The sequence below is a fragment of the Falco peregrinus genome, chromosome 6, assembly GCF_023634155.1.
Source record: "Falco peregrinus isolate bFalPer1 chromosome 6, bFalPer1.pri, whole genome shotgun sequence".
In the NCBI taxonomy this organism is placed as follows: Eukaryota; Metazoa; Chordata; class Aves; order Falconiformes; family Falconidae; genus Falco; species Falco peregrinus.
Window position 1 is genome coordinate 29,111,881 of NC_073726.1, and position 26,130 is coordinate 29,138,010.

At 47.1% G+C, this 26,130-nt stretch overlaps 2 protein-coding genes across 3 annotated transcripts in view; one reads left to right on the forward strand and one right to left on the reverse strand.

Moving 5' to 3' along the window:
• ITIH5 (inter-alpha-trypsin inhibitor heavy chain 5) overlaps positions 1-6,322 on the forward strand; it is a 49,693-nt gene extending 43,371 nt beyond the window's left edge. The window contains exons 13-14 of the mRNA XM_005240173.3: positions 1,893-2,270; positions 3,572-6,322. Of these exons, the coding sequence (XP_005240230.2) occupies positions 1,893-2,270; positions 3,572-3,870 (677 nt within the window). The 3' untranslated portion in view covers positions 3,871-6,322. The remainder of the gene's footprint in view (positions 1-1,892; positions 2,271-3,571) is intronic.
• Positions 6,323-8,660: 2,338 nt separating this feature from the next.
• Positions 8,661-26,130, reverse strand: part of LOC101913677 (store-operated calcium entry regulator STIMATE-like) — a 35,419-nt gene continuing 17,949 nt past the window's right edge. The window contains exons 5-9 of one of the 2 annotated variants that reach the window (XR_008747753.1): positions 18,232-18,344; positions 17,050-17,133; positions 15,921-16,037; positions 9,932-10,059; positions 8,661-9,299 (exon numbers count right to left, since the gene is read on the reverse strand). Coding sequence is in view for 1 of the 2 variants with exons in the window: in XM_055807934.1 (XP_055663909.1) it covers positions 9,186-9,299; positions 15,921-16,037; positions 17,050-17,133; positions 18,232-18,344 (428 nt within the window). In the remaining variant the exon portion in view is untranslated. The remainder of the gene's footprint in view (positions 9,300-9,931; positions 10,060-15,920; positions 16,038-17,049; positions 17,134-18,231; positions 18,345-26,130) is intronic. The other variant, XM_055807934.1, reaches the window with a different exon arrangement.

A 26,130-nucleotide genomic window follows, 5' to 3' on the forward strand; every position in this document is an offset into this window, starting at 1 on the left:
ACACAGGCATTTCGCAACCTGCATGTAGTGTTTGCATAAGCCATGAAGCCACCTCCCTGTGAGAGATTACTCAGGGGGATTCAGCTTTCTGGCGCAGAGAGAGTGGGTTTCTTTGATGGCACAACTTCATCAGCTCTCTAGTTACAAAGTCACAACATGCAAATAAAAGAACTGGACTCGCCAAAATGGCTCTGTTACTGGAACTTCACTCTTACAGTACTGTTCACTTCAGGACAGAGTGAAGTATCCCAACAAGCACTGAGGCTGTTTCAGTGAAGAGACTACCAAACTGGTTACCAAGCCATGACAGCCTTGAGAAAACACACACAACTCATGATCTGCTTTGCCCAAGCCAGTCTGATCCTCAGGGGCCTGAACTGTGGTCTGATCCGATCTGGAATTCCAAGCAGTGCAACTAATAAGCAGATTATGTTCTGAGCAGGGAAACAGTGGGAGGAAGGGGTGCCAAAACCAGCGACAATGCACAGACTTGTTTTACAAAGAAGATAAATAACCACACAATAAAGTTAGAAGGATTCTGTTTTGTGTGGCAGTGGTCTACCCTCCATGTTTCTGTGCTCATGCCTTAGTGAATAAGATCTAGCTCCTGGCAACATTTCCCTTAAACTTCTTTCACAGACTGTGTTTGTGCTACCGCTTGAACAATTTTGTGGCCGAAATGCAAAATGAGCTTGAGGAAAACAGACTCTGTAGCACTAGCAAGTTGAGTCTATGAAGACAGAAATGAGAGATCCCCCTGGGAATGTTGGGATATGGAAATAGTTCATCTCAGTGTTGATGGCTTGGGTCTAGCTTGGGTTAGCAACAAGTCTCCTCCTTTACTGTTACTGCCCAGAGGCTGTTCAGAGGCCTGTGGGAAATGAGACAGTGTCTTATTGGACAGCAAGTCACAAAACCTGTGAGAATGATTGGAAATCTTACTGTGAACATCTAGGCTTTATTTGACTCAGTGGGATCTGCACCGTAGACTACTCAAAAGTGGTTCTTTTGGGGCAAAACTGAGGGAAGTGGGAAAGGCAGCACTGGTGAAGCTTGAAATATCCCAATGGGAGTGCAGGGTTCAGGGTCCTTTTCTGCAGTGGCACAAAGAGAACCTGAATTTCTTACACTGCCACCTGAGGAGGTTCAACACCACCTCAGACTGTTGCAGGTCAGGCTGTTCCCTCTACTGAGGTCCTGCTCAGTCTTCAGTGTGTCAGCTAAGGTAGTAACCCTTACTTGGGGTGTCCCAGGCTAATTTGTTCCTTAGGCGGACATCAAACTGCAACTGTCTACTGCTCTTGAGATTCTTTGAGACAGGAGCATGCAGATACACCTAGGTCCTCTTACTAGAAGTTCAGTCCCTATGCCACTTGGTAATATGAGGAAAAGTAGGCCTGACAGTTTTCTTAGTCCTCCAAGATGTGATATATTTGCCTAGGTTTGAGTGATGCCTCAACAATTAGGTGGTCTAAGAAAATTATATCATGGTTGGTCAGGAAGATAAATATTTTTCTTATGTGGCTCAAAATCCCTGCAGATCGTTGTCTCGATCATAGATGGGTCTGAGGTTGAACAGAGCTTAGGAAATGGCTGTGCTGAGGAGCAGTTGATCCTATCCTGTAGTACTGTGTACACAACGTTAGGACTAATGGGGCTTGGGGCACCTGTCTCCAGGGAAGGCCAGTGTTTCTGAGCTTGGGTAAATTTAGGTGCTTTATATAAGGTAATAATTTTCTAACAGATTGATTATACTGTTTTGAATATTGGTAGGTGAAATAATTGAGCTTGAGATGGTGAATCTGCATGTCCTTGGTTACAAGGCTTGTATCTTTGAGACAATAGACCTGTTCTTGGTTCCAGCGTTCATGTATCGATTGTTTTCCTGCAAGGTGTAACTGTGAATGGGCAATTAATTGGAGCTCCTGCACCACCCAACGGCCACAAGAAGCATCGGACTTACTTCAGCACCATCACTATCCTCAGCAATAAGCCACAGAGATCTTATCTAGAGATCACACCCAAAAGAATCATCCTGGATGATGGGGAAAGACTTGTTCTGTCCTGTGATCGGAGTGCTGTCGTGAGAAGCAGTAGCCTCGAGGTTTCCATCTCTGCCAATTCCAACGTCACTGTGACAATACGAGACACAATCAGCTTTGTCATCCTCATCCACCATTACAAGAAGCCAGCCCCATACCAGAGGAATCACCTGGGGTTCTACATCTCCAACAGTAAAGGCCTCTCTTCTGACTCCCATGGGCTACTGGGTAGGTAACAGGTTCTCAGATTTAGAGCTGTAAACCAGACAAAAATGATCCTTCCAAACAGTTTCAAAGGACAGAGACAAGAAGTAATGAACAAGGCACGTTGGGATTAAGTTCCCAGGTGAGACTTTTAGATCCACTCTCAAACAACTTCTCTGCTGCTAGTATCCCCAACTACTCTCCCATCTTTTTCTTTATCAGCTAGTTCCCACTATCCTAGCTATGTGGCTGTGCCACATACATTTACATTCCAGCTCTTTTTATGATTTTTAATAGTTGTCATTAGAATACACATGCTTGATGATCCCAGTACAGAGACAGAAACCAAATACTCTGCAAGAACCCTGTGTAAGGCACTAGTAAGAGATTCTCTGACAGTAGTCCTAATTTAGAATAGCCCAGTGGCTAATGTGCTCTCAGGACCACTGGAAAGTAGAGTTTGACTCTAGGCAGAGAGGACAGTCAGCTGGGGTTTTGCAGATTCTGAAAGAGCTCTAGTGACAGAGCTAGTGTATTGCCAGAGATCATTGGCTTAGCTTTTATGTACTGTACTTGCACATGTCCAGGGGGTCTGTTTTTGCAGGACTGAGCTGTTTACACCTAAGCCTGACTGAAATCAAGAAACTTTGGTACTTTTTGTGACCCCTTTCTTTCAAATGTGAAGTGAAAGAAGAGCCATCCCCACATTTTGAGAGCAACTATACTTTAGGTAGGCTCAGAGAATGACTAGATGGTTGGGTTCTTTCAGCCAAGGAGAAGCAGTGATGTTTGCGGCCATGTACAGGTGCAGAACTCTAAGACTGAAGCCATAGATCCTGTGATATTCAGGCACCTCCAGGTTAAGCAGGAGATGATCCATTAAGGAGTGGGTTTTGGATTCAGGCCACTTGCATGCACAAACCTCTAAACTCAAACTTAGGTTTGGCCTACAAGAAGGCAAGAGAAGAGAACTTGGAGCTTCAGGCCTAGATCTTCCTTCTGCTTGCCGATGATGGGCATTGTATGGGTTGTTATCCTCTAGTAACTGTGGCCCACAGAAGGGAACTTACTATTTGCAGCTTGGAAAGCTCTTTAGCTCAGGTAATGTATCTTGACAAGTGAAAAAAGAAACAGTTTTATTCTAATCTCTGTTTGTGAGATTTAGAAAAGAATTACAGAACCTAGATTCATCCTGCTGTTGCAGAGAAGCCATTTACAACCCCATACCCAAAGATCCTCAAAACATGGCCTATTAAAAAAACCAAAAACTTGTAAAACAGGCACAAAACAGCCAGTCATGGATGCTATTTTATCTTACCTTGCAGGTCAGTTCTTGAACCATGAAGTTAAACTTCTTCAGGAATCTCTAAACACAAGTCATCAGCAGGTTGGTCAGAATCAAACCGAAGCATTAAAGCCAAACTCTACAAATACCCTGAAAGTGAAGGGACGGCTCGTTCCTGTTGTGTGGAAGCAGAGGAGGATCTACAATGGCCAGCAGGAAGTTGACTGCTGGTTTGCCAAAAACAATGCGGACAAACTGATCGATGGGAGCTACAAAGACTATTTGGCTTCTCATCCTTTTGACACAGGAACCACCTTTGGGACAATTAACAGCCTTTAAGACCAATCACAGCAATGCATTGCAGCAGCATGTGTGACAGCGGTTCCCTTCTGAAGCCTCTAGAATTAGGCAACTTATGAATATTTCTTTACTTTTTGGTGCCAAAGAAACCAAGGCTTTTTGCCCTTGGAAATCAGCTGTCTCTCTCTCATGCTAGATGAACATTGTTCATCAAATTCCTGAAGACAAAAAGGTTGGGGGGAAGGGTTGAGGACATGGTTAAAAGCAAGGTTGGTGCTTTCCCAGTAGGAAGGGAGGGATAAGTGGGCCAGCACTCATATTGAACAGTGTAGAGAGCTGCTGGCCTCAAAATAAACCCATGCAGGGATCTGTGCAATACCCCCAGGGGCTGGTGAGTCAGCTGGTTGGTAAGAGGCACAGATCATACAGCGTAGTGCCTATCTAGAAACAACCTTGGGTGATACGCTTTGCAAAGAAGTGACTTGGAGCACCTGCTCCAACCCTAGTCTCTGGGGAAAGAAAAGAGAGAGAGAGGAGAGGTGGGTGGATATTAATCTGCGGTGACCCATTAGCATCAAAGAGATAACAAAGAAATCAGAACCTTAAATCAACAGGCCACAAGTGGGTATTGCTTTCTCGGTTATTGTGATGAGGCCTGGATTTACCACTAAACACGACGTTCCCTGCACCACTACGGACCCTTGAAACAGTGCTGAAAACCTTCATGTGGTTTATTGCTGTCTCAGTGCACACAGGCTGTATGCTTGAAAGCACCTCTGGTTTTCAGCAGCAGGAGTGGTGCAGGCTCCCATTCCATGAAGCATCTCATTTAAATAACATTGCAGGTTTAGTGACTTCTTGAGTCTTGACTCCCTTAGAGAGAAACAGTTCCACTGTGAGCTTCCAACAGACCTGCCACCTCCTTGAGCAGAGCATCACTTCTGCTTAGCAGAGACTTAAATCCCCTAAAGGATGATGAAGCAACACCCATGATAGCTTATGACCCTAAAAAGCAGCCTCTTGAGTTTAGACACTTCTAGCTGCTTTTCTGATCAGGGAGGAAGTCTTTGTTTACTCCAAATTGTCAAAAAATTTTCATCCCAATTTCGCCTGGCTCATTCTCCTTCCTTACACTGCAGGAATTTATATACAGCAGGAATTTGGCAGCAGGAGGTTACAGAAGGGTCCACCAGCCACCCCCACTGCAGGTGGTGCGGCTCTGCAAAGAAACCTCTGAAACCCAAACTGCAAGGCTGTCGTCTATTTTAAAGTGAGGCAGCACTAAATAATGCTATAGATCAGCCACAGACGAGTTTGCTTAGTAGAGAACTTGGCCAGGGAAGTTTTTGATAACCACAAAGACATTTACATGGTAAGGCCAAATTGAGCTCATGTATACTCTGCCTCTCCAGAACTGAAAGGAAGGAGGGTGGGTGTGGAAGCACCTCCAGGAGCTAAATGATATCCATGTGTTAGGATAAAACAGAGTTGCCAGAGACCTACAGAAATATGTTCAGTCTCGACTGATTTTTTGCATATTTAACAGTTAAATCATTGTTTTACATTGTAAAACTGTAGCAGCTCCAGCTGCTGGGGGTGGGGTGGTGATTCTCCAGTTGCTTGATCATCTAGTTCGTACTGCTAGCACTGTGGTAGCAGAGCAGGTAACACACATGGTTGCTTATTCATACTGTGTGTTGTGGGGAAGAGGAAATCAGCCAAAAGCAACCAGCTAGATTTAACTGCATGCTGGAAGATCCTTACAGAGAGCCCAGTTAGTGTAAAACTCATGCCAAGGCTTTTGCTTTGGAACAAAACACCAAGTTACTGCTTTGGGCCCAGCTATCTTGAGAAATAGCTTTCATGCAAGGGAGAACTGAAAGCAAGACCTTCACTCAGCACAGTCCTGAGCAAGTAATAACCAAAAAGTTTAATGCTCTGCAACGTCCTTGTGGGCCAGAAATGTGATGAGAAAGGGTATCTGTGAAGTTCACTTTTCTACCCAAGAAGACAGTGGGAAGATCACTCAGCCTATTTCCAAACAGCCTCCCATTTCACTAGCACAGGGTAAACAGGATAGTGGCAGTGAAATTCTAGACAGTCCAGGGTTTGGCAGGTGTCGTTTTTATACTGTCCTTACTGAAAAGAGATTTCTTTGAAATCTCCACTCTCCTCCCACGTTTTGGTATTCAAGTGTATTGCTACGAGGAGAGATTGGCTTAGGCTCTCCTCTCATCTCTCCTGTATATAGATATGTGTGTGTATATATATATATATACACACACACACACACATATATTGCTAATGCTTCAGGTGCATCATCACTTCTCTTCCTCCTCCTCCTCCAGCCAAGGAAAACTACTTCTTTCAGGGCATGAAGAGAACAGTGATCAAGTCCAACTTCCCAGCCATATGAAGCACCTGAAGCAATATACTCAAGTTCTCGTTAAGGCTCCAGTTATCCATTTCACAATAAATATTTTACAGTGAACACTGCAGTGAAGCTTTCATTTGGCAAAGATAAAACGAGCTTTGAAGCTAAGGTTATGTATGTTTTATGCTGCTGAACAAGCTTATGTTACCAGATGGCTGGAAGAACCACTCACAAGTTAGTTAACAGTAGGTTGGGAAGCAAAGTAATTTCAGTGGAAAATTAAAGGTCAGTGATGTTCTCTAGCCTCTGTACACTTGGAAGGAAGCAAGAAGTGTGTTAGGTGAACAGACCCTAGGGTTCTACCCCACATTAAACTGAGAATTTAACCATGTAGAGAAGACTGATCCAGCCTTTAAACACAGTAGCACAGGACACGGGAAACCAGAGTTCGTGCTCCTGCTGCCCCAAGAGCAGTAAGAGCAAAGGCAGGTCATGGACTGTGAACTCCAGCTTTCCCCATCTATAAACGGGGCATCACAACACTTCCCTCTCTCTGAAGGAGAACGTTTCCAGGCCTGGTCCTCATAGCCCTTTGTTGCAGCACAGATTGCTCCCAGGAAGCATGCTGCAACAACTGCACATACAGGCACGCATTTGTTCTTGTCTCCAAGAGGGTCACAGGCCACTTGCTTTGCAGTTAAAGTTAATGGTTAAAGATTGTTAGCTGCTCAGACAGCTCAGGAATGAGGGCTGAGCAATCACTTGGGAGTTCAATGGAAACAATTGCACACCACCGTTTCAGACTGGGGGACAGGACTCCTGAATCGAGGGTTGCTGAAGCAGCACTGGCTACACAAAGCTAGGGAAGGACAACCTTCCCCAACATCACAGTATTTCCTCTTGTGAGCCTCCTCAGCCAGCCTCTACCAAGGGCTAAGATGAAGATTGCATCACCCACCTTCCATTCTAGAACAAGGGCTTTGCTTTGGCTGACTTTGCACTTTTCACATACTGCAGCATTGCACTGTACAGCCCTGTAGCAAGAACAAAACCCAAAATACCAGTACATCTCAAAACAGGGAGCAAGTTTCTAACAAAGCAGCTGTCTTAATCTATTTTCAATCAAGACAACAGCATAAGAGTTGTTCCAGCCCTTACAAGTGCAGAACTCTGACAGACAAGCAAAAGTCCCATTGTGAAACTGGTTTCACTAGGCAATATAAATAATGTATTCAGAGCTGTGTGCCATGTGTTCCAAAAGCCATTTGATGTGCCACCACAAGTAGGGTTTTGACCTTTCATTAAGTAACTAAGAAACAAAAAAAGGACATCATTTCCAGAAATACAGTAGAAGGCTGTGCAGCTGCAAGCGTAGCCAAGCGTGTCTAGTTCACTAAGGGGCATGCAAGACTTTGATTTGCATCTAATGCTTCTAAACTACTTTGAAGTTAAGAAAGAAAGTGAACACCCCTCCCCCTTCAACTTCACATGCTCACAGCTCAGCTTTTAGAAGCCTAGATCTGCCTAATTTAGCAAATCCAAATCCTTTCTTTTCTACTTCTTAATAAGGAGTGTTTTCTTGTGAAAATACAAGGGAGGGAAGGAAGGAAGGAAAATAAAATATAATTCCCACCCAACACTTCTGAGGACTGTCTCACAATAAGCAAAGCTTGTCTATGGCTCAGCCAGGTCTGTTGGTTCAGTTTAGTGAATCCTGGATCAGGCCCTGCTCTGAGGACTTGTCACTATTTGGACTCTGGGTCTCATCACAGCTGTGTATCTGCACCCAGCCTGGGAGCACATTACGCAGCTGCTCTGTGCTCAGTCTCTCCCTCTCTCCCCCCAGGAGAGCTGCAAAGTGTTTTGCATTTTTGTGTGTTTATAGATGAATAGAGTATGTTAACAAAGGAGCAAGGGTAAAGCCCTCCACCTCACACTTGGAGCAAAAGGTGTCAGATCTGGGATGACCCAGGGGTCTTCTCCTGCAGCAGTCCTACCTGAGGCCACTCCTTTACCCCCCAAAGATCAGGGCTGGTTAATGGGGCTCCAATTGACTCTTCAGCTCTAGCTTTTGAATCAAGTCCTGCAGAGATTTTATCTGTTTATTTTAAACTAAGTAAAAGGAAAGAGTCAGCTTCTAGCTCCCAGTAAACACTGACCTGTAAGGTGGCAACTGGGATCAATCTCCAAGTCTGTTCTGGTCTGGAGTCCAGCACAGGTTGGTGCTGCAGCACCAGGTCTTTGTACTGAAGTGGCTTATACAGCCCACCTACAGAAACTGAGCACTGTGGCTCGGCTCTTCTTCTGTAGGTTGACTAGGGCAGCCTTGCTGCAGAGAGACAACCTGCCCGGGGAGGAACTGGTCAGGAAAGATTTCAACAGATCCCCTTCCTCCCCTTTCCAGCATTAGGGTTTTGTAAAATACTAAGCAGATGAAGGCACTTCATTTATGAAGCAGGTTTAGATCAAGTATTTATTGCATTCCTTATAAAACAGTAAAAAGGATCAGATCCACCGAGACAATCTTCCCAATCCAAGATATTTAAATACTTATTGCAAACCAATTAGAGTATTGTGCATATAAAAGTGTCACAGTTCAGGTAGTACAGGATAGATATTTTTCTTTTCCATTAAAAAAAAAAAAGCAGACAATCTTTTGATTTCAGTCTCTAGCCCTGACAAAAAAGTTACACCCAGCTGGCCAGCCAGAGGAAGTACATATCCGTATCCCTAACCTCAACGTGCCTGCATGTGTACAGGTTAGGGTCAGACAGGCAAAGCAGATACTGCTCAAGCCTGTACAGGGTGTACAGATACCATCCAAAGAGACAGCTGCAGAAGGATAGGTCTAGATGCAGCAGGCAAAAGGACCTCTGCAGATCTATAGGGATCAACTGGCATTCCCCACGCTGCCCTCCCTCAGCCAGATCAAGGGTCACAGTGCTATTTGCCTTCCTCCACATCCCTTGTCTCAGTGTTGTCAGATGACCACTTGATAGCTTGGTTGCTTCATCTTCTGGCTCATTCCCTGGAGTCCTGAAATATCCTGGTCGCTTTCCGACTGATCAAAATCCATGTCTGGAGAGAGTAACACCTAGAAAGGAGAACAGACATGCTGATGGAGTGGAAGTTCTCAGTTCTTCTTGATACTGCTTGCTGAAGGGGTCAGGCACCCCTAGAGGGGTCCTGCTGCAAGATCTAATTCTATAAGATGGGCAGGGCCTCAATGTCATCTTGACCATTTCTCCAATAACAGCCAGATTTGGGCACAGACACCATGACAATCGGGTGTCTCAACCCTCCACTTTGAGAGCAGAACAGGCAGTTAAAAGCTCTGGCTCACCATGGGAGAGGGCTCACACAGGCATGCTCAGACCAGGCTGCAGCCTCAGTGGAGACATACAGGAACTAGGCCACATGTTTTGTGAACAGCTGTACCAAACATAGACCTTTCCCCAGGCCCCCAGCTGCTTGCTGTCTCCAGAGCTCAGTCAGAAGAGCAAGCAGAGCTACATGGTTAGCTCCAGCCATGGCCAGTGAGCTCAGGAGGGGCATCCCAGCTTGGTAGCATCCTATTTCTGCCTGGCACAGCAGCTCCTGGCTCAGTCAGAGTTGTGGGAACCAAAACAGAGCACTGACACCTCTCACCAGTACCTCTCCAGGTAAGAAAGCCCGCAGCTTTGCTGCATGATCAGAAGGCTGCCCATTGCCTCCACGAACACCTACGCTCTCGGCAGCTAACTCCAGACTTGAAGCTACCAACAGGCTGTTTTGAGCTAACAGGCTGCCACCGGCCTGGAGCGTTTGCACGATGCAGATGGAGCCACGCGTGGGGCATCCTCCAGCCACATCATCTGGAAGAGGAAAAAGGCTGGATTTTACTTGGGCTATGGCTGCACTGACTGTAGAAGAGCTGAAACCCAATGACAGCCAGCAGGCTGGATGGACGAGCGGTTTGCACAGGTAATATTCACGGCCTGAGAGATTGTCTGCTCAACCCCATCTCCTTACCTCAAACACTCAGCTTTGGGCAAGAGCAGCCCTGCTGCCATTACCCCTAACAGTAGCTACCTCTAAGCACAGCTGAAGTGCAGCCAGCCCCTGCGCTCAGGATCTCAGCTGAATCACAGGATTTCTGGTGAACACTCATCATCCACATCAGAATCCTGGCCAGGTCTTGGCACCTCAGCCTGCAGCTCCACAGAGGGGCACAAGCCTAACAGCACAGTCAAGGGTCCCGGTTCTCCCTCCCTAGATGAGCAACAACAGCAGCCCTTGCCTCTTCTTCCACTTGCCCACCACAGAACCCAAATAGCATCATTATCTCGTGGCTGATGGAGGGACAAGGGGCAGGTACCACAACCACCCCCCAAAAACCTGGCTTCCTCCAGCAAGGCAGTGTAGACCTCCCACCCAAACATCAGCCCTATCTGACCCCACTTTGCTCCAAAGACTGAACCAATGCACTGCACAGCCTCCCTGTGCCTGACTCACAGCAACATTTCAGCTCAAAGGCACAAGTCAAGGGCTTTCAGTCCAGTGCATTCACATGCGGAGTGTCCCCAACAGCTCAACCAGCCCCAGAACTCAGTATTCCTTGGGAAAAACCTGGAGCATGAGGGAAGTTAGTCTTCTCTGTGGCCATCTCCACGCACGGTTGTGAATTAACGTGCCCTCCACTTGCTAAGGCTTAGGCAGCACCACAGGGCCAGTCACCACAGCAACAAAACTACTAAACAGGAAAAACAAACTCCAATGAGTCAATGACTTCAAAGGAGCAGAAGAGCTGCAGGGGAAGATTTCCTCCCCACCCTCACACACACTCTGGCCTCCCCATCTGATGTTTTTATCTTCACAGCAGCACGTCAGATACTCTAAGGATAGCAGTAGATCAGATTAAGCTCTCTTGCTGCAACCCCCGCCACCCCCCCTTGGTCTCAAGGAATGTTTTTTGGTTCAAGACACACACTGGAAAGTTTCCATCTCTTCCAAGTGAAGATTTCCTCTATTTATCATATTAATATTGTGATGTTGAACCTGAAAAAATGCGCGGGTAATTAGTCACAGCATTATAAACTCACTGAACTCTGACAGGCTGCAACAGGCTAGTTTTGGGACTTAAAGAACTAGTCATTTTGGTGGGTTTCACCTGCAAACTCAAATCCCCTTGCAGCCAAGCGTGGATGACTGAGCAGGCACTGAGCATTGCACATCCAGACCTATTCAGGTTGCTACCTGCCCACCATACAGCTTGTACGAAGCTGCTCAAGCCAACAGTACCCCCAGTAACCTTTCCACAATTCACCAGGGAGCTTCATCACAAGACAGCACCTCATCACTATGACAGTCATGGGACATACCCCCAGATATGGTCTTCAAGCCCAACTCCATCTTCGGAGTTTTCAGCACAACTTGGACAAGGCACTTCCCTTGCAGATGTAACCAGGTCAGGATCACAGCAGGTTAGTGGCACAGCTGGGAATGGGCCAGTTTCTCAGTCCCAGGACAATGTGCTACTGTCTCACTCAGCAGTCCTCAAATACTTCACGCATTCCTCTCCACACCAGGAGGTCAGCAGCTGGCAAAACAATATGGGTCACGCTACCAAAACAGAGCTGCCCATGTGCTCTGCCTACCCCTCCTGTCTGAAAGAAGGGGCTACCTACTGGTTTGGTACTCCATCCAAGCAGATCTTCTAGATAACCAGGCCACCTCAGTGGCAGGGGAACAGAATGCACAGACATGGGAACTGTGGCACAGGCTGTAAAACAAAGCGGCTCCAGGGTGTTTCCCACTAGCTATGGAAACCCGTTTGCCTAAAGCTCCACCAGCCTGGCGTAGAGGTAGGAACCATCCCACCATCCTCCTGCATCTAAGTATAGATGAGTTGCCAGGAGTCAGTAGGACTGCCAGGTGGGACAGTTTCCTTCCAGAGGCACCTTTATTCCCACCTTCATATAGCTTCCCTGTAAGAACCAGGCACCTGGAGTTTACCCCAAGCTTGAGCTATTAAAAAAAATAATCAGCTCAGCTAAGCAATAAGCAAATCAAACTTGCTCTTGGAGTATTGCTCAGTACTCAAAAGCAAGCAGCATAGGCATTGGCATTCATCAGCATCCTCAGTCGAGTCAATGCCAGAAGTCACAGCTCCTATGAAGGGAATTAGGATAGGTGCTGACCAAAGGCAGGTCCCCACATAGGGTGAAACTAGAGGCTAGTTTAAGGTTGAGAGGAAAGCTAATACACTAATAGTTCTTACAGGTACCACTAGTATTAGACCAAATTTTGCTTTAAGGCTTATCTCTGAAAATGTAAGCCTTCAGAAAAGGAACAGAAACTCACTCAACTCCCTTGGGGAAAAAATAAAAACCACACCAACAAAACAAAAACACCCACAAGCTCAAAAAAGATCAAATAAAACATTATTAAAACAGACTTATTTTTCTGAGTAGAGGAAACAAAGAAATCACCGATTAGATCTAAAGTTTATTGACACTTGCAAGGGCAAGGGAAGAGCGACTCGGGTCAAGGGCAGGATGCACACAAAGTAGAAATAAGGGCCACACAGGTGAACACATTTCCCCAGCCCAAACAGCAGTGGACTCAAACTGGCACTCCTAAGAGATCTTTTTGTATCCCACAAAAAAAAAAGGCTGCATGAACATTTACCAAGGTGGGGCACAAGTCTGAAACAAAAGAAAGCTCAAGACTGATTTGGAAGGAAGGGCAAAATTCTCTCAGCCATAAGACAAAGTATATCCCTTTCAGGGTTTCAGCGTAAAAACATACAGCATTTGCTGCATTATAAGTGAAAGCCCATAATCACATCTGTGGCTCCCCAGAAGAGCCTTAAAGCCCTCAAGAGGCTGCCAGTTCTTGGGGCTGCACTGCAGCCACAGAGTCAGTAAGTGACACCAGACACAGGACTGCTGGGTGCTGGGCTGCTTCTCCACACCCAGCTGGTTTACCAAACCGAGGACCAAACTGAGTGCTCCTGCCATCCCTATAGAAAATACTGAGTGTGGGTTTTGAACAGGTTAATTTCAGCCCCCTCTTCCCACTTGCCTTCCTCTCTCTCCCACTCCTTTTCCAAACACAAACTGCTAGTTCGAGGAAGAATAATGACACTATAGGCCAGATAGACAGAGGGTTGAAATTCAAGAAGGCAGCATGATGGGGAGTTGTTGGCGCCTGCTGCTAGACAGCTCTGATGAACCCTGATAAACCATGGGACACATTAGCCTCTGCCAGCTCGGCCCTGTACAGAGACACTTCTCAGCCCCCCTTCCTCCTCTCCGCTGGGCAGTGGGGAAGAGAAGAAATTTCCCCAATTGAAAGGTTATTAGCAGCAACAAGCCCAGCAAACACTCATTTTCTGCTTTCAAGCCTAAATTCGAATCAATCCAGCTGTAGGGCTCAGTTAGCCAACATTATCTTTAATTCATAGCCTAAGAAGCTGACACATGAAGCAGGAGCCAACAGCTACACCTCAAGGCCCAGTGCCAAGAAATAGAGTTGGGAAAGCAGGTCACCCACTTCTGTATTTTTTCATCAGCTTCCTTCTCTGCCCAAACTATTTGTTGGGCCAGAGGCACAGGAACACATATGAGCCGAAAGGAGGCAGTCCGTGTAGACCGTTCCAGGTAGAAACTGGTCCCCTTGGTAGTTCCACTGCAGTGATGGATCAGAGGGTTTCAAGATGGACAGATGACCTGCACATTGAAGATCTCAGCAAAAATTCATCTGAGAAAAGTAGTCAAGTACTTGGAAGATGGGAGAAGCCTTTGACAGCAAGAGTCAGACTGTGGGAGTTGTGTCTACAACTTGAAACAACCTGTCAAGGTTGAGCTGCCACAAGAGTCTTTCCTACCTTCTTCAGATTAACAGGTATCTTCCCTTCAGGTTATCCAAAACTGAGCTAGAGGCCACAGAACACATGCACCCCCCTTCAGTGGAGCAAGGCAGAGGGCCAGCTCCACTTCTATGGAGGGCCAGTAGCCGCAACACCATCTGTGAATCTGTGGCAGCCACCACAACTATAGGACAAGGTGCTGCAAGTTCAACCTGCTTTCCAGCCTTTGGAACCTAGTGTCTCAACTAGAGATGTCACCCCCTTACCCTTGCTTCTGAGCTGGTGTAATTTTAACTGATCTTAAACCTTTGGGAACACACCAGCACATCCAGTCAGTAAGACAGATCTTCACCACCACCTTCACATTTTGAGCAGACCTCCAGCCTAGCCCTTCTAAGGAGGTAACCACTTTTGAACATTGGCCACCACCGAGAAACCAGGACTCTACCACAACCAGGACAAACTCATGCTCAGAGTTAATCCACCTTCACATCCCAGCTATGAGTTCTTAGTTCCAGCGCACAACCATCAAGACATACCAGTATGACCCAGCAGTAGACCACTTCTACCTCCTCTCTCCAAAACAAAGGATTTCTCAAGGATGCCCCCACCACACACACTGCTCAGGAAGCTCCCCGAGGCACGCTGTTCGCGTGTTTCTAGTGACCTTGCCAAAGTACAACTGTTTATCTGGAAGCAGGGCCAGGAGTGACTCACTAGTCTCAGCAGCTGCTCACATCTGCCTGCCCTCCCTGCCAGAGGGAGGGTTCCTCCAGCGTTGCATCCTCACAAGCAGCAGCCTCTTCCCCCTTGCACCCTTGAGACTGGAAGCCACGCTGCTGTGCAGACTGCCAAGCACACCCTTAAACACCACCACCGCTGCACGCACGGCAATCTCACCAGCAACTGGCCATCCCACCCATCGGCACCAGAGCAGAGATACTCTTTACAAAGGGAGCTCAGAGCAAGTGCTATTTCTGACCATCCCAAATTCCTCAGCAGCAGCTACTCCAGGAGTCAGCCTGCGGCTGCCAGACACTATCTTATCTCAGCTTGTCTTGCCAGTGAGCTGCGAGATCTCAGCACAGAACACTCTGAAAGCAGGCCTGGGTGCCGGAGGAAGGAAACTAATTTGACCCAGTGACTCAGGTTGGGGGCTCTGCCCAGAAAGTCAGCGAGCAGCACAGACACCACCTGCCCAGCAAAGCACAGGTCATTAAAAACATCTGTTGGGACTGGAGCGTTTTCTCCCCCTCCATGACTTTTATGCATCAAGCTCTTCTTACAGCGAAGGGACCATCACCTGGCCAAAAAAACCCACCCCCAACCAAAAAAACCCCAAACGCTGACAAAAATGGCCTAGCTAGAAGCCCTATGTCCTCTAAAAAGGGATGTTATCAGTTACAGTGAGGAAAGCAAGCTCTTTTAAGCTAAGATTAATTACAATTAACATGGGAAACATTATTACATATATAAAAGCAATATATAAATTACAACTAACATGAGAGCACCAGTGCAGAGATATGCCCCATTTTCAGCCTGCCACTCCAACAAGCCCACATGGGTTAGTGCAAAAGCTAGCTCATCCCCCCCGAGATACTGTCATCATTTCGGGCAATATTTCAGCAGCACCTCATAGGCTGTGGTTTTTCTCATTGCTAGACAGGGTGAGATCCTCCCAGGAAATATCCCTCTGCTGACCTCAGCTAAAACACGGGAAGCTGGTTTACTTAGCAGGTCACCCTCCACATTCATGAAGCACCAAGCTGCCTAGACCTGGGGTGATGGTATGTTGTGGTAAAGCACACGACCGTATTACAAGCTTGCAGTTTGGTCTCAAACAAAGGACATCCTTGGCCTTACCTGAGATTCCTCAGTCCTCCTAGCTCGAGGAGTTTCTATGGATCCATTGATGGCTAGGGTGTCCTTCTGCTTGTATTTCCTCATGATCAAGCTGTCCACAACCCAGAACATAATGGCCTTGGGGAGAAAGAAGTTACATGAATAGATTGCAGAGACCAAAGTCCTTGAATCACAGCCATTACTTCTCCTTTTGATTCCTCCAGATGTCCAGCCCTGACCAACCTAATTTAATATCTAAAGTAACCCTGCATCAAGCATGTTCATGGGGGTCAGATGAGTCAAATTCCTGAGGTCTCTTCTCATATAAATCCTATTGATTCCATAGATACTGAAAACCGGGGGGGGGGGGGGGGGGGGGGGGGGGCTGGGCACGGAGACATCTGCTCTGTCTGCACCAGTCCCTGGTCAGTTCTTTGAGAATCTGAGTTTGCTTTCAAATCAGGAAATGCAGTCTAGGGTGGTGGAGAGGCTGGTAGCAGAGGCAGGTAACCCCAACTTTACTAATACTGCACCATTGCAATGCTCATGGTATGCATTGAAAAAAAAAAGTTTGACACACACCTTGTTCTCATTTCCCCCATCTCAGCAGGAACTGAGCAGCAGGTCAGGGCTTTTCCTGGCTCCCTTAATTCTGGGCACAGCTGAGCTTTCAAAGAGGTTTTGCCAAACTAGTTTTGAGAATATCAATAGTTTTGGGTAACCTGGACGCCTGGCTGTAACACAATTTGAAGTCTAGCTAAATGGCTAGATTGGCAGGCTGCCACAGATCACCAGTGACAAGCCATCCTACAGGAATTTCAAAGGCTTTGGAGCATTTCCATGCCTGTAGCTTGCTGCTGAGATGCAGCCCTCAGCTAATGAGTCCCAGCTTTCTTCAAAGAGGTGAAGAGTCAGCCACCCAGCAGCTGGAACAAGGGAACAGGAATTGGGAACAGAGACCATGGCAGGACAGTAGCGACAGATTTGTGTGTTTGTGACAAAAGATAATTGTTCCCACTCCCCTCCACCCTGTCCAAGACACTTCAGTTACTCAAGGCTTCCCCCAAGCCAGTTCCTGTACACACTCCCCATGGGGATGGGCCATCCCTTCCAAACCACCTCACCCAGTGCTTGCAGAGGCACCACTTACATTGACTATAAAAGGCACAACAAGCATGACCAGGACGAGCTCCAGCTGGGGGTTTGGGATGTAACCCAGGAGGATCTGCTGAAGCTGGAGAGGAGAAAGCATTTAGAAGCGTTATTTGAACGGCTCTGCTATAAGATCTTCGCTGCCAACTGGTTGCCTTCTTACACCAGCAGTCTCCTCACTAGGGCTCTCTGCAGACTTTGCTTTAGCCCAGCTCTTCGGAAGATTACACGTGCTATCCCTTTAGCCCAGCTGCCAAACACATGATTTTGTACAGAGCAGGAAATAAGTACTGCTAGTCATTCAGTGTAACTACCCGTGACAACTGGGGGACTTTCCTTGGCTCCTTGGAGCCTAGCTGCAAAATAAGGACACCAGCCATGCACGATAAGCATGGAGAGGAAACCAGCAGCATCTCTGGATCTAGCAGTGCGTGCTGCCGAACAGCGTGTTCATGTCCAAGTCTGAGCACTGCAGGCTACTGGGTTTGAAGGACAAGCCCTGAAAAGGAACAGATTTACAGCAATCTGGGAGCTTAACTCCTCAGTCAAGTCCCACCAGCCTGAGAGGTACTAGGCACTATGTGTAAATGCACTCAAACCTGGAGTTACCCCACAGACTTGCAGAACTGGTTTATACACCCACCACACCTCACTGCCACCAGGTATGCAGCTACAAGTGCCACTCTTTTTATTTTTTAAAAGAGGAACTTCACGATCAACACAATTACTGCTGCGTGAACTAACATACAGAAACAGCTGGGGGAATGAAGAACAACTACTACTTGAATAGATAATTCTTCCAAATTAATCTCTAAGAGTGCCCCTAGTTCAGGCACAGGATCACAACATGAACTGACTTGACAAGATAACTAAGAAATCCTCTGGCAGACCTGAACTACCTCAGCTGCCAGCCCAGCCCAGTTTATCCTTCCAAGGATGGAAAAGAAAATTAAAGCAGCATCTGATTCCACTAGCTTTTGACTAGCAAGAGAACATGTCAAAAGCCAAACTCTTATGAAAGTCATGTTTCCACAGACTTAAGTAATAGCTAATGATTAGAGGGATGTCAACAAGTCATAAGGATTAAAGACCTGTGATGATGGGGACCACTAATAAAGCAAAGCTGACAAGAAACAAGCCACAGCAGCTGTGGCAAGGAAAATACATCCCAGGAGCTTACCTTTGTCCAACCAGGGATAAGCAGGACAAGGCTGATGACAGTCTTCTCAAAAACCATTATCAGCAAGTAGAGGATGCACTGGCCAATCCAGGCAGCAGCTTGTGGAGGGTCACCTAGAAAAAGGGCACATTAAATCGGAGACAAAGGACAGGAGGAGACAGCCTTGCAGAAAAGTTGCCTCATGCTTGATACCTGAGCTGATTAGAGGGACAGGGAAGTGCTTCCGTATCGCAAGTTTTGCGGTGAGACAAATACACAATACCACATCTAAAATTAGGGGAAAGATTTTCTCTCCACAGTTGTAGGAGCACACGGCTGGGGTAGCAAGGTTTGGTACTGGAGCATTTTAGCCAGACTGACCCTTCTGAATTAAAGCTAATCCCAGTAGCAATCCCCAAGAAAAGATACTGCTGGATTGATCCTCCTCTATACAAGGAGGAGTCAGCATCCTGCACACTCCTCCATAAAAAATAATAATAAATCTTTAGAAACATCACCTGCAATTTTCTCCTTGCCAAGCCTTACCTGCCCAGTTTCCAGCAATAGCCTGAAAATTTCTGGTCACCATTTTCAATACAAGAGGTGTAAGTTTTCAGTGCTAAACAGAACTAATTTTTTTGCTGATGAAGTGAACAGCTGGTTATGTGATATTTGCTGTTTAAGCAAGAGACAGGGGCTCCACTGCCCCAGGTTTTAGAGCAATTCACTCAAGAAGAATCAATGCTAATTAAATGTTAATGTTTCCAATGGGGTACTCACCAAGTAATAAGTAAAAGCATATTTGTATTGTTAACAACAATAATGGTACCGTATCTATTACATGTGCTTGCTCCAGCCCTCTGTAAGCACCCTGCCAGCTGGTTATCATCTTCCCAGACTCATCATAATACCTCAGGTCTGCAAAAAATGAGCTACAGTATCTGGCTTTGGAAAGCTGCAGCATTTCCTCTTACCACTCGAATATAAAGACGACCCTTGCCAACACTTGTTTCCAGTGTAATCAGGCCAAAATTTGGAATTGCATTTGTGTGTGACAGCCCAACCCCCTGTGAGATTCCAATGCTTGATGCGCTGCTGAATGGCAGTGGGCTGGGAGCTCAGTTCCACTCGTCTCAGCGCTACACTGTGGAGATGCAGCAAGGGAAGACAACACCAGCAGTTGGCCAAAGTGCATTTATCCAAACCACTGTGCCAATCCTCCGGCCACAGAGACCAGCGGCACACACCAGGATTTCGTAAGAGCTGGTATCCAAGCCCAGCTCTAGAGGGACCAGCTTCCCAGCAAGGGCAAAACAGGATGCATGTAGATTTGCCCTCATTCTGTCATTTGTTAGTACCAAAACATTTGCCTCGTCACAAAGCTACAGCTAAGAAGCACAGGCATCCAGCTAGTGCCTCCATGCCAGAGACCTCCAAAGGATCACCTTGCATCCCAAATTTTTAATTGCTCAAGCCGCGATGGAGAAGGAAGCAGAGGTGGGGAGAGGGAAGGACCGGGAGGCCAAAGGGTGCGGAGAGGCTGCCGAGCTGGGAGGACAGCAAGCAGAAAGCACCAGAGCAGCAGGCAACCGCACAGGCGGAGGGGAGGAGGGGGCAGCCAGGAAGGTTACGTGCAAGCGCAACCAGCAGAGCCCGCAGAGGATTTCGGCAAGTGCACGTCTCTGCTCCCTGCCAGGCAGCAGCTTAATGGGTGGTCTGCAGAAGAGATGGGAACACCATTGCAGGCAGTTAAAGGCCTGTGTCAGAGGGCTTTCATCCTCCTGAAGCACAGGCAGCCTCTCCAGAGAGACTCAGGCACCCAGTTGTCTTAGGCACAGGTTAGGTATAGGGAGGCTTTTGCCCCTTATCCCAAGGCCAACTAATTCTCCTACAAACCTCCAGGTTACCATCACCCATCGGAGCTCCGAGTACAAACAAAACAGGAAAACAAACATATCCATCATGTCCTTCCTGCATTTGAACTCTTTCCCTTTTGCTCTGTGTTGTCAGCTGTGCTCGGTCCCCTGCGGGGAGACAGGGCTAACAGCCACAGCACCCTTCGCAAGTCGGCTCCTCTGCACTGCAGTCACAGTGGCACTTGTGGAACACATCCCTCATCTCAGCTTGCCTAAAAAGCAGCAGCCAGTTTGAGATGTCTCCCAAATACCTGCCCCCTCACACCCTTTTGGGGATAGGAGGTCATGACCACTTATCGCCACAAACAGCAGACTATGGCTCTTACTTCTGCGTACTGGGCACCAAGCCACCCTAGCCAGGTTTTGGCTAATCAGGCTGATACACAGACATTAGAAGAGACAACCTCCTTCATCCATCCTAGGAAGGACTTGCCCATAAATCCAAGGTTAACAGCTCCTCGCCCCCCCAAAAAATTTCCCTTCACTTTCAGTTCGCAAGAAAGCTATTACATTCCTGGTTGAGTTTTCATGAGGTTTGACAACCTTTGGAAAAGGAATTTTTCTTTTTTCCTCCCTTTGCTAGAGAACAGTTTTTACTATGTAACAGCAAGATATCACCAAGGGAAGCCCACTTTTTCAAGACCAGAGGTCTGCCCCAGTTAGACCAGCTCACCGGCTAAATGGACAGGGCATGTGCAAGCCTGTGCTACCCAAGCAGGACAGAGCTGCACCCCCACTGCTCTCCACATCCCACCTTGGCAAAGGAGCCTCCATCACAGCGTGAAGCATCACATATTCTTATTTCTCACTCTGGTGTTTTCTGTGTCACCTGCAGGAGATGCTGTGAACCCCCTCCACAATCAGAAGGACATCAGCACCTCTTACACGGTCCAGGGTAGACAATGGAAGGATATGGAGAGAGACCCATAGAACTACACGGAGGCCAGATTTGGCCATCTGCTCTATCACCTTTCGCAGCTCAAAACTGCTACTGTTTTGGATCCTCTTCTTCCTCTTTTTCCATTCTGAGCTTTGTTTCCAGACTACGGGATGAGATGTTTCTGTACAGGAATCCACTCTAGCACACGTATTAAAACAGGACTTAACTCAAACCCCCTGACAGGAAGGTCAGAGGGTGTCTCCACAGTTACTCTTCACCGTGCCTTGGTCTCCCAGGGACAGGAGGCTCCTCCATACCACAATAACTCAGGACAAAGATGACAACGAAACAGCAGCACAGTCCACAGGGCTGCAAGGATGCCTTCAGCTATAAACAGACATTGGCTTGTTTCCTCTTCACCAAGGAGTTCAGCCAGCTGCTCCTTACCTCAGCAAGCCTGAAGTCATCCAAGGACCACTGATCCACCTCTGAGTGGCACCATCCAAGTTTAACTCACCACTAATTCACATGACTAATGCCAGTAACATACAAGTCACAATCTACTGGCATCTTGTCAGGGAAGAGGGAACCTTTGGTGTAGTCCCTGGACAAGCCCATAAGACGGGCTGACCACATCTCCTCCCACAGTTAGGAAGCAAGGCTGGAAAATCTGAGCTGAACCCAGCTAACCACACACCTCATTTAGGTGCTGGCTTCCTACAGGAAGCCAGTCAGAGGCATCCCCTCTTAGTGTCTTTAATGGATCAAGTGCTGTCCAGAGGTACCCTGCTCCATGGATGGGAGAGGATTCTTCTTACATGAACTACCTCCGTTACACGTTTATTTTAGTTTTTTTTATTTATTTAGGTAAGTGCCTGCAAGACTGTTTCTGCCAAACAAGACTGCCAGCAAAAACCAATCTCCTACCTGGAAGGAGAAAAAAAAAAAAAAAAAAGAGGAAAAAAAAGATGCCCCCCTCTTTCCTGCATTCAGAGATTCCCTGTCCTTGCAGGATAGTGGGGAACTGGCCCAAAGGATCTTTGCAGCCCACACATGCAACACCTGGTTGGAGATTACATGTATCGTGCTTCCTTTGAAGACCTTCCATTTCTTGTTCCATTCCTAGTTGCAAGGTAACTGAGGGCATCTCAGCTCTACACACCAACTCCACCATCAGCCTCTCCCTTTAGCTTAACAACCACCCTTTGCTCAAACTTTCTTACAGCCAGCTCCCACCCTGATACAAATATACCACTTCACCTTCACCCTGAGGGATGTACGGACTGCATTTTGACTGTTCTCCTCCAACAGCGCTGCTGGTGCTCCCCACCATCAGCAAAACTTCCTCGGTGCAGACCTAGGACCACCAGTGCCTGCAGCAGCTGCACACAAGCGCATGTCTCTCATTCCGCTTGTGCGTAGGAGCTCAACTGCTTGCCGAGTAAAAGCAGTGCTACTTGAGGTATTTGAGCTGTTACTACACAACAGGATTAGTTTTAATCCTGCAGGCTGCCTAATGTACGAAGCTGTCAGCATAGCCCACGTGTTCCTGCCAGGCTGCTTTATTTACAGTCTTCTGGGGACTGTGCATGCACTGAGCAGGTAGGAAAAAGCTTAACCACAGCCAAAGCGGAGGGTTCAGGGGTGGGTTGAGGAAAAGCAAATATTTGAAAGCACTGCAAGTTGGTCTGTGTGACATGATGGGGGTAGAAAAAGTCAATAAAAGCCTCTTAAGAGATACTCAAATGGTACTTCCGAAACAAAGGGATCTAATTATCCGTGTCAAGTATGGAGGAGGGTAAGAAATAGAAGGAAAGCATCTGAATTGTGCAGAAGTGCTTACTTGGAGGGCAAGAACAAGTTTTCAGAGAATGGAACCTAACACATCAGAGCAGCCAGACAGGACCAGTGGGCATCCCAGACCCTCTCTGGCATGTTCTGCATCTGAACTGAAAGTAAGCGCACAGGAATCGGTGCCCAGTTTGCAGCGTCACAGCCCTGCTCTGGGTTGTCGGACCCTGGAGATACTGCCACTGCATCCAGGGCATTCAAAGGTTTGCATCCTTGCTCAGAACAAGGGACCTGCCCACACACTCGACCATTTGAGGATGATTCTTGGTTCTCTCCTTACTTTTCCTCCCTGGTCCTAGGGGTGGAAAGCCCAAGCATGCTGAGGACAAGACAGCCCCGCAGGTTAGAGTTATTCTCAGCAGTATTTCCTCAAGCGTTAGCAGCCAGCTCCCTTGGCTGCTCCAGGACGTGGGAATATTTGTTATGGAAATTTTGTACACCATCACAACAGGGCCAGAAGCAGCCTACACAGGTCCTCAGTTAAACTCAGCAGCTGGCACAAAGCATATTCTCCTATAAATTTGACCAGCAGAGTTCAGCAGGCCACTGAACAGACTTTACAGGCCTCCAAGCAACGTGCCTTTCCATTTCCAGACAGTGAATTAGCACATAGCATCAAGCTCTGAAACCACAGTCATACACAAGTCAGCATCCAGATGGCCATCCAGAAAGACATTTTCAAACAAGAACACAGTCTTTTTCTCCCCCTCATTTCTTAATGCTCCTCTAGAGCATTACTTGCACATTGCAGAAACCATCTCTTAATGCAAATTCATAGCATTTGCTTACTTAAAAGGAATACTCCAGTATTTCTAAAGTAATGCTTTGGAGTTCAGACACAACTGAAATGCCAGGACACTACAGCCATCCAGAGGTTGCCTCCAGGGAGCTGCTCATTGCTGTGGGAATCCGGGAGGGAGAGAGAAGAGGGCTGGAGCAGTTTCAAAGTGGGACCCAAAGCTGAACCAGATTTGATCTGCCCAGACTGACTCCAGCCAGCATCTCCCCTGCTCAGTCCGCATAGGCTCAGCAGCACCTACAAGACCTTGGGTACCCACCTCCCAAGTCCTTTGCAGCTTAAACTCTGCTTTGCTGTCCTCCCTGTAGAAGTCCCGTACAGGAAGAGCGCCTACAGACACAGCCTGCTGCTCCCCTGCTAGACCACTGGTGCATAGAGCATTTGTGGAGTTTGTTAGCTTTGGCTACGTGTAGGGCAACCACCAATCTCCCCAGCCTACTTCAACCAAGATGAAGAACAAACCTCTCCAGTCTTTGATCTTAGGAGCCAAGCATCTTCAGAAGAAACAACAGCCTTGTAAAACACAGTTTCCTGTGCTTAGAGGCAGTCCAAAGAATCATCAAGAGCTGCTGGGCAAAGACAGGGGAGCCTTTGACACTCCACTAGCTAAAAACCAGGTTGTTCCTGTCTGCAGCAGTCTTTGGCAGAGAGCTCAGGCACAAGAGAAGCTAATCTCAGAATAGCTGTCTCCTGGGCTTGGTAAATATGAGACTAACTGAGTTTTCTAGAGAGTTCTGGACAGCTGGATGCTTAAAATAGCAGCATAAATTTAAGTGCTTTCCATTCCCTTTTCTTTGCTTCTCCATTAATGCAGCTATTGCAGTCACAGCAGGGCCATGGAGACAGGTTTACCAACAGCTGAGCAGAAGGGACTGCTGGAACCCAAGCCAAAGGAGAACTGTGGCAGTTTGCATCAGTTGCAGGGATGCAACCAAGAGCTGGAGAGTCAGAAAGAAAGCAGCTGCAACATTTGTTTGCTCAAAGACCATGCAGGTAGATGGGCACTGGCTATACTGGACAAAAGACACACCTGTTCTTTCCTGATGGTTGGAACAATGGTACTCACCACTGTCCGCAACATGGATTTGGTGCTTCCCTGGCATCCTGCCCTTCTTCCCCTGCAGGACTGCACAAGATGCTTTTGCTCCTCAAGAGAACTGAAGAAAGCAGCATAAAGTCCGGTACAACAATTAGACCAGAAAATGAATCATATTTCTGGAACCTGTATCAAACTGTACAAAGTTTACTAGCGTCTTCCAAACTGTTTTGGAAGTTACTTAATACCCGAGATGAGGATAGCAGTGTTTTCCTTCCCTAGCCCTATAGCAGGATTGCGCTGGACATGTCACTCGACTCCTACCTAACTTTTCCAGTGTGGTCATTCTGGCCAGAGAGCTGCACCAAGAACTGTGCTCAGCGGATGAGATATTTAATCCTCAATTCAAGAGCTAAATTCAAGCAACAGCAGAAACTTTTTTTATTAATGAAAGCAAGATTTCCTCAGAGAAGTGAGCTGTTTCTGTAGTCTAAGCCAGCCTTCACGAGGGGCCAGCTACAGCTCAATGGAAGTTCATTATCATTCTGTAAGGTTAAAGCAAGCTGTCAGTAGACTAACGTTTCCTTGCTCCTGCTCAACTGCAGACGTGGCATCTGAAGCTGTGCTCTGGGATAGCTGCAGTGGGGCTTGTTGCTCAAAACAGGGAAAAATGCCAATCCCCGAATCTGGAATATCTGGATTCCTCTGCCACCTCATCCGAATGACTTTAGTGCTCTGTGCTTGGCTCCTCATCTCTTTGAGAAAGAGCCATTGGGGATGGGGAGGCAGGAAAAAAAGATAGCTTCCACCAAATGCATGTTGTCAGGATGCTGAACCTGCTCTCAAGACCACTGCAGCCTTTAAAGCCACTCTCAGATTTGATGAGAGCTGGCCTTGCCACGGCCCATCATTTCAACCTATCAGTTGTCATCTTATTCCCAGTCCATAGCTGCTCCTGCTACCTCAAACCCAGCCATCCCCTTCATCCTGTGCCATGACCCATTCACACATGCTGAGTGCGAGCCCAAGTACAGGCTCACCAGGCAGTGGGACCTGCAAACTAATCTTAGTCTGGTCCAAGTTTCACCAGCTCAGTTATCAGACCAGCTCCTAAAACCAGAAAGGAACGAGACTACCTTCAGAACAGACTTAACGATTAAGGTCTTAAAGTTTTGGCATGAATAGGATGTACTTTCTGCAGTAAGAGTGAATTCCTCTGTATAGTAGATATAACTTTAAACAGGCAAAGGGTTAATTTTTCCCCTGCCCTGCCGGCCACAGCGAAGCACTGCTCTCTTGGAGGCTGGCTCTGCTCGTCCTGAAGAGAAGTGCTACCATCTACTGGGGATGGCTGAAAAAGCTTTTTCTAAAACTTTTTCTCCATCTCAAGGCAGGAATTGAAGGAGAAACAGGCCAGACTCAGGCATACTTAAAATTG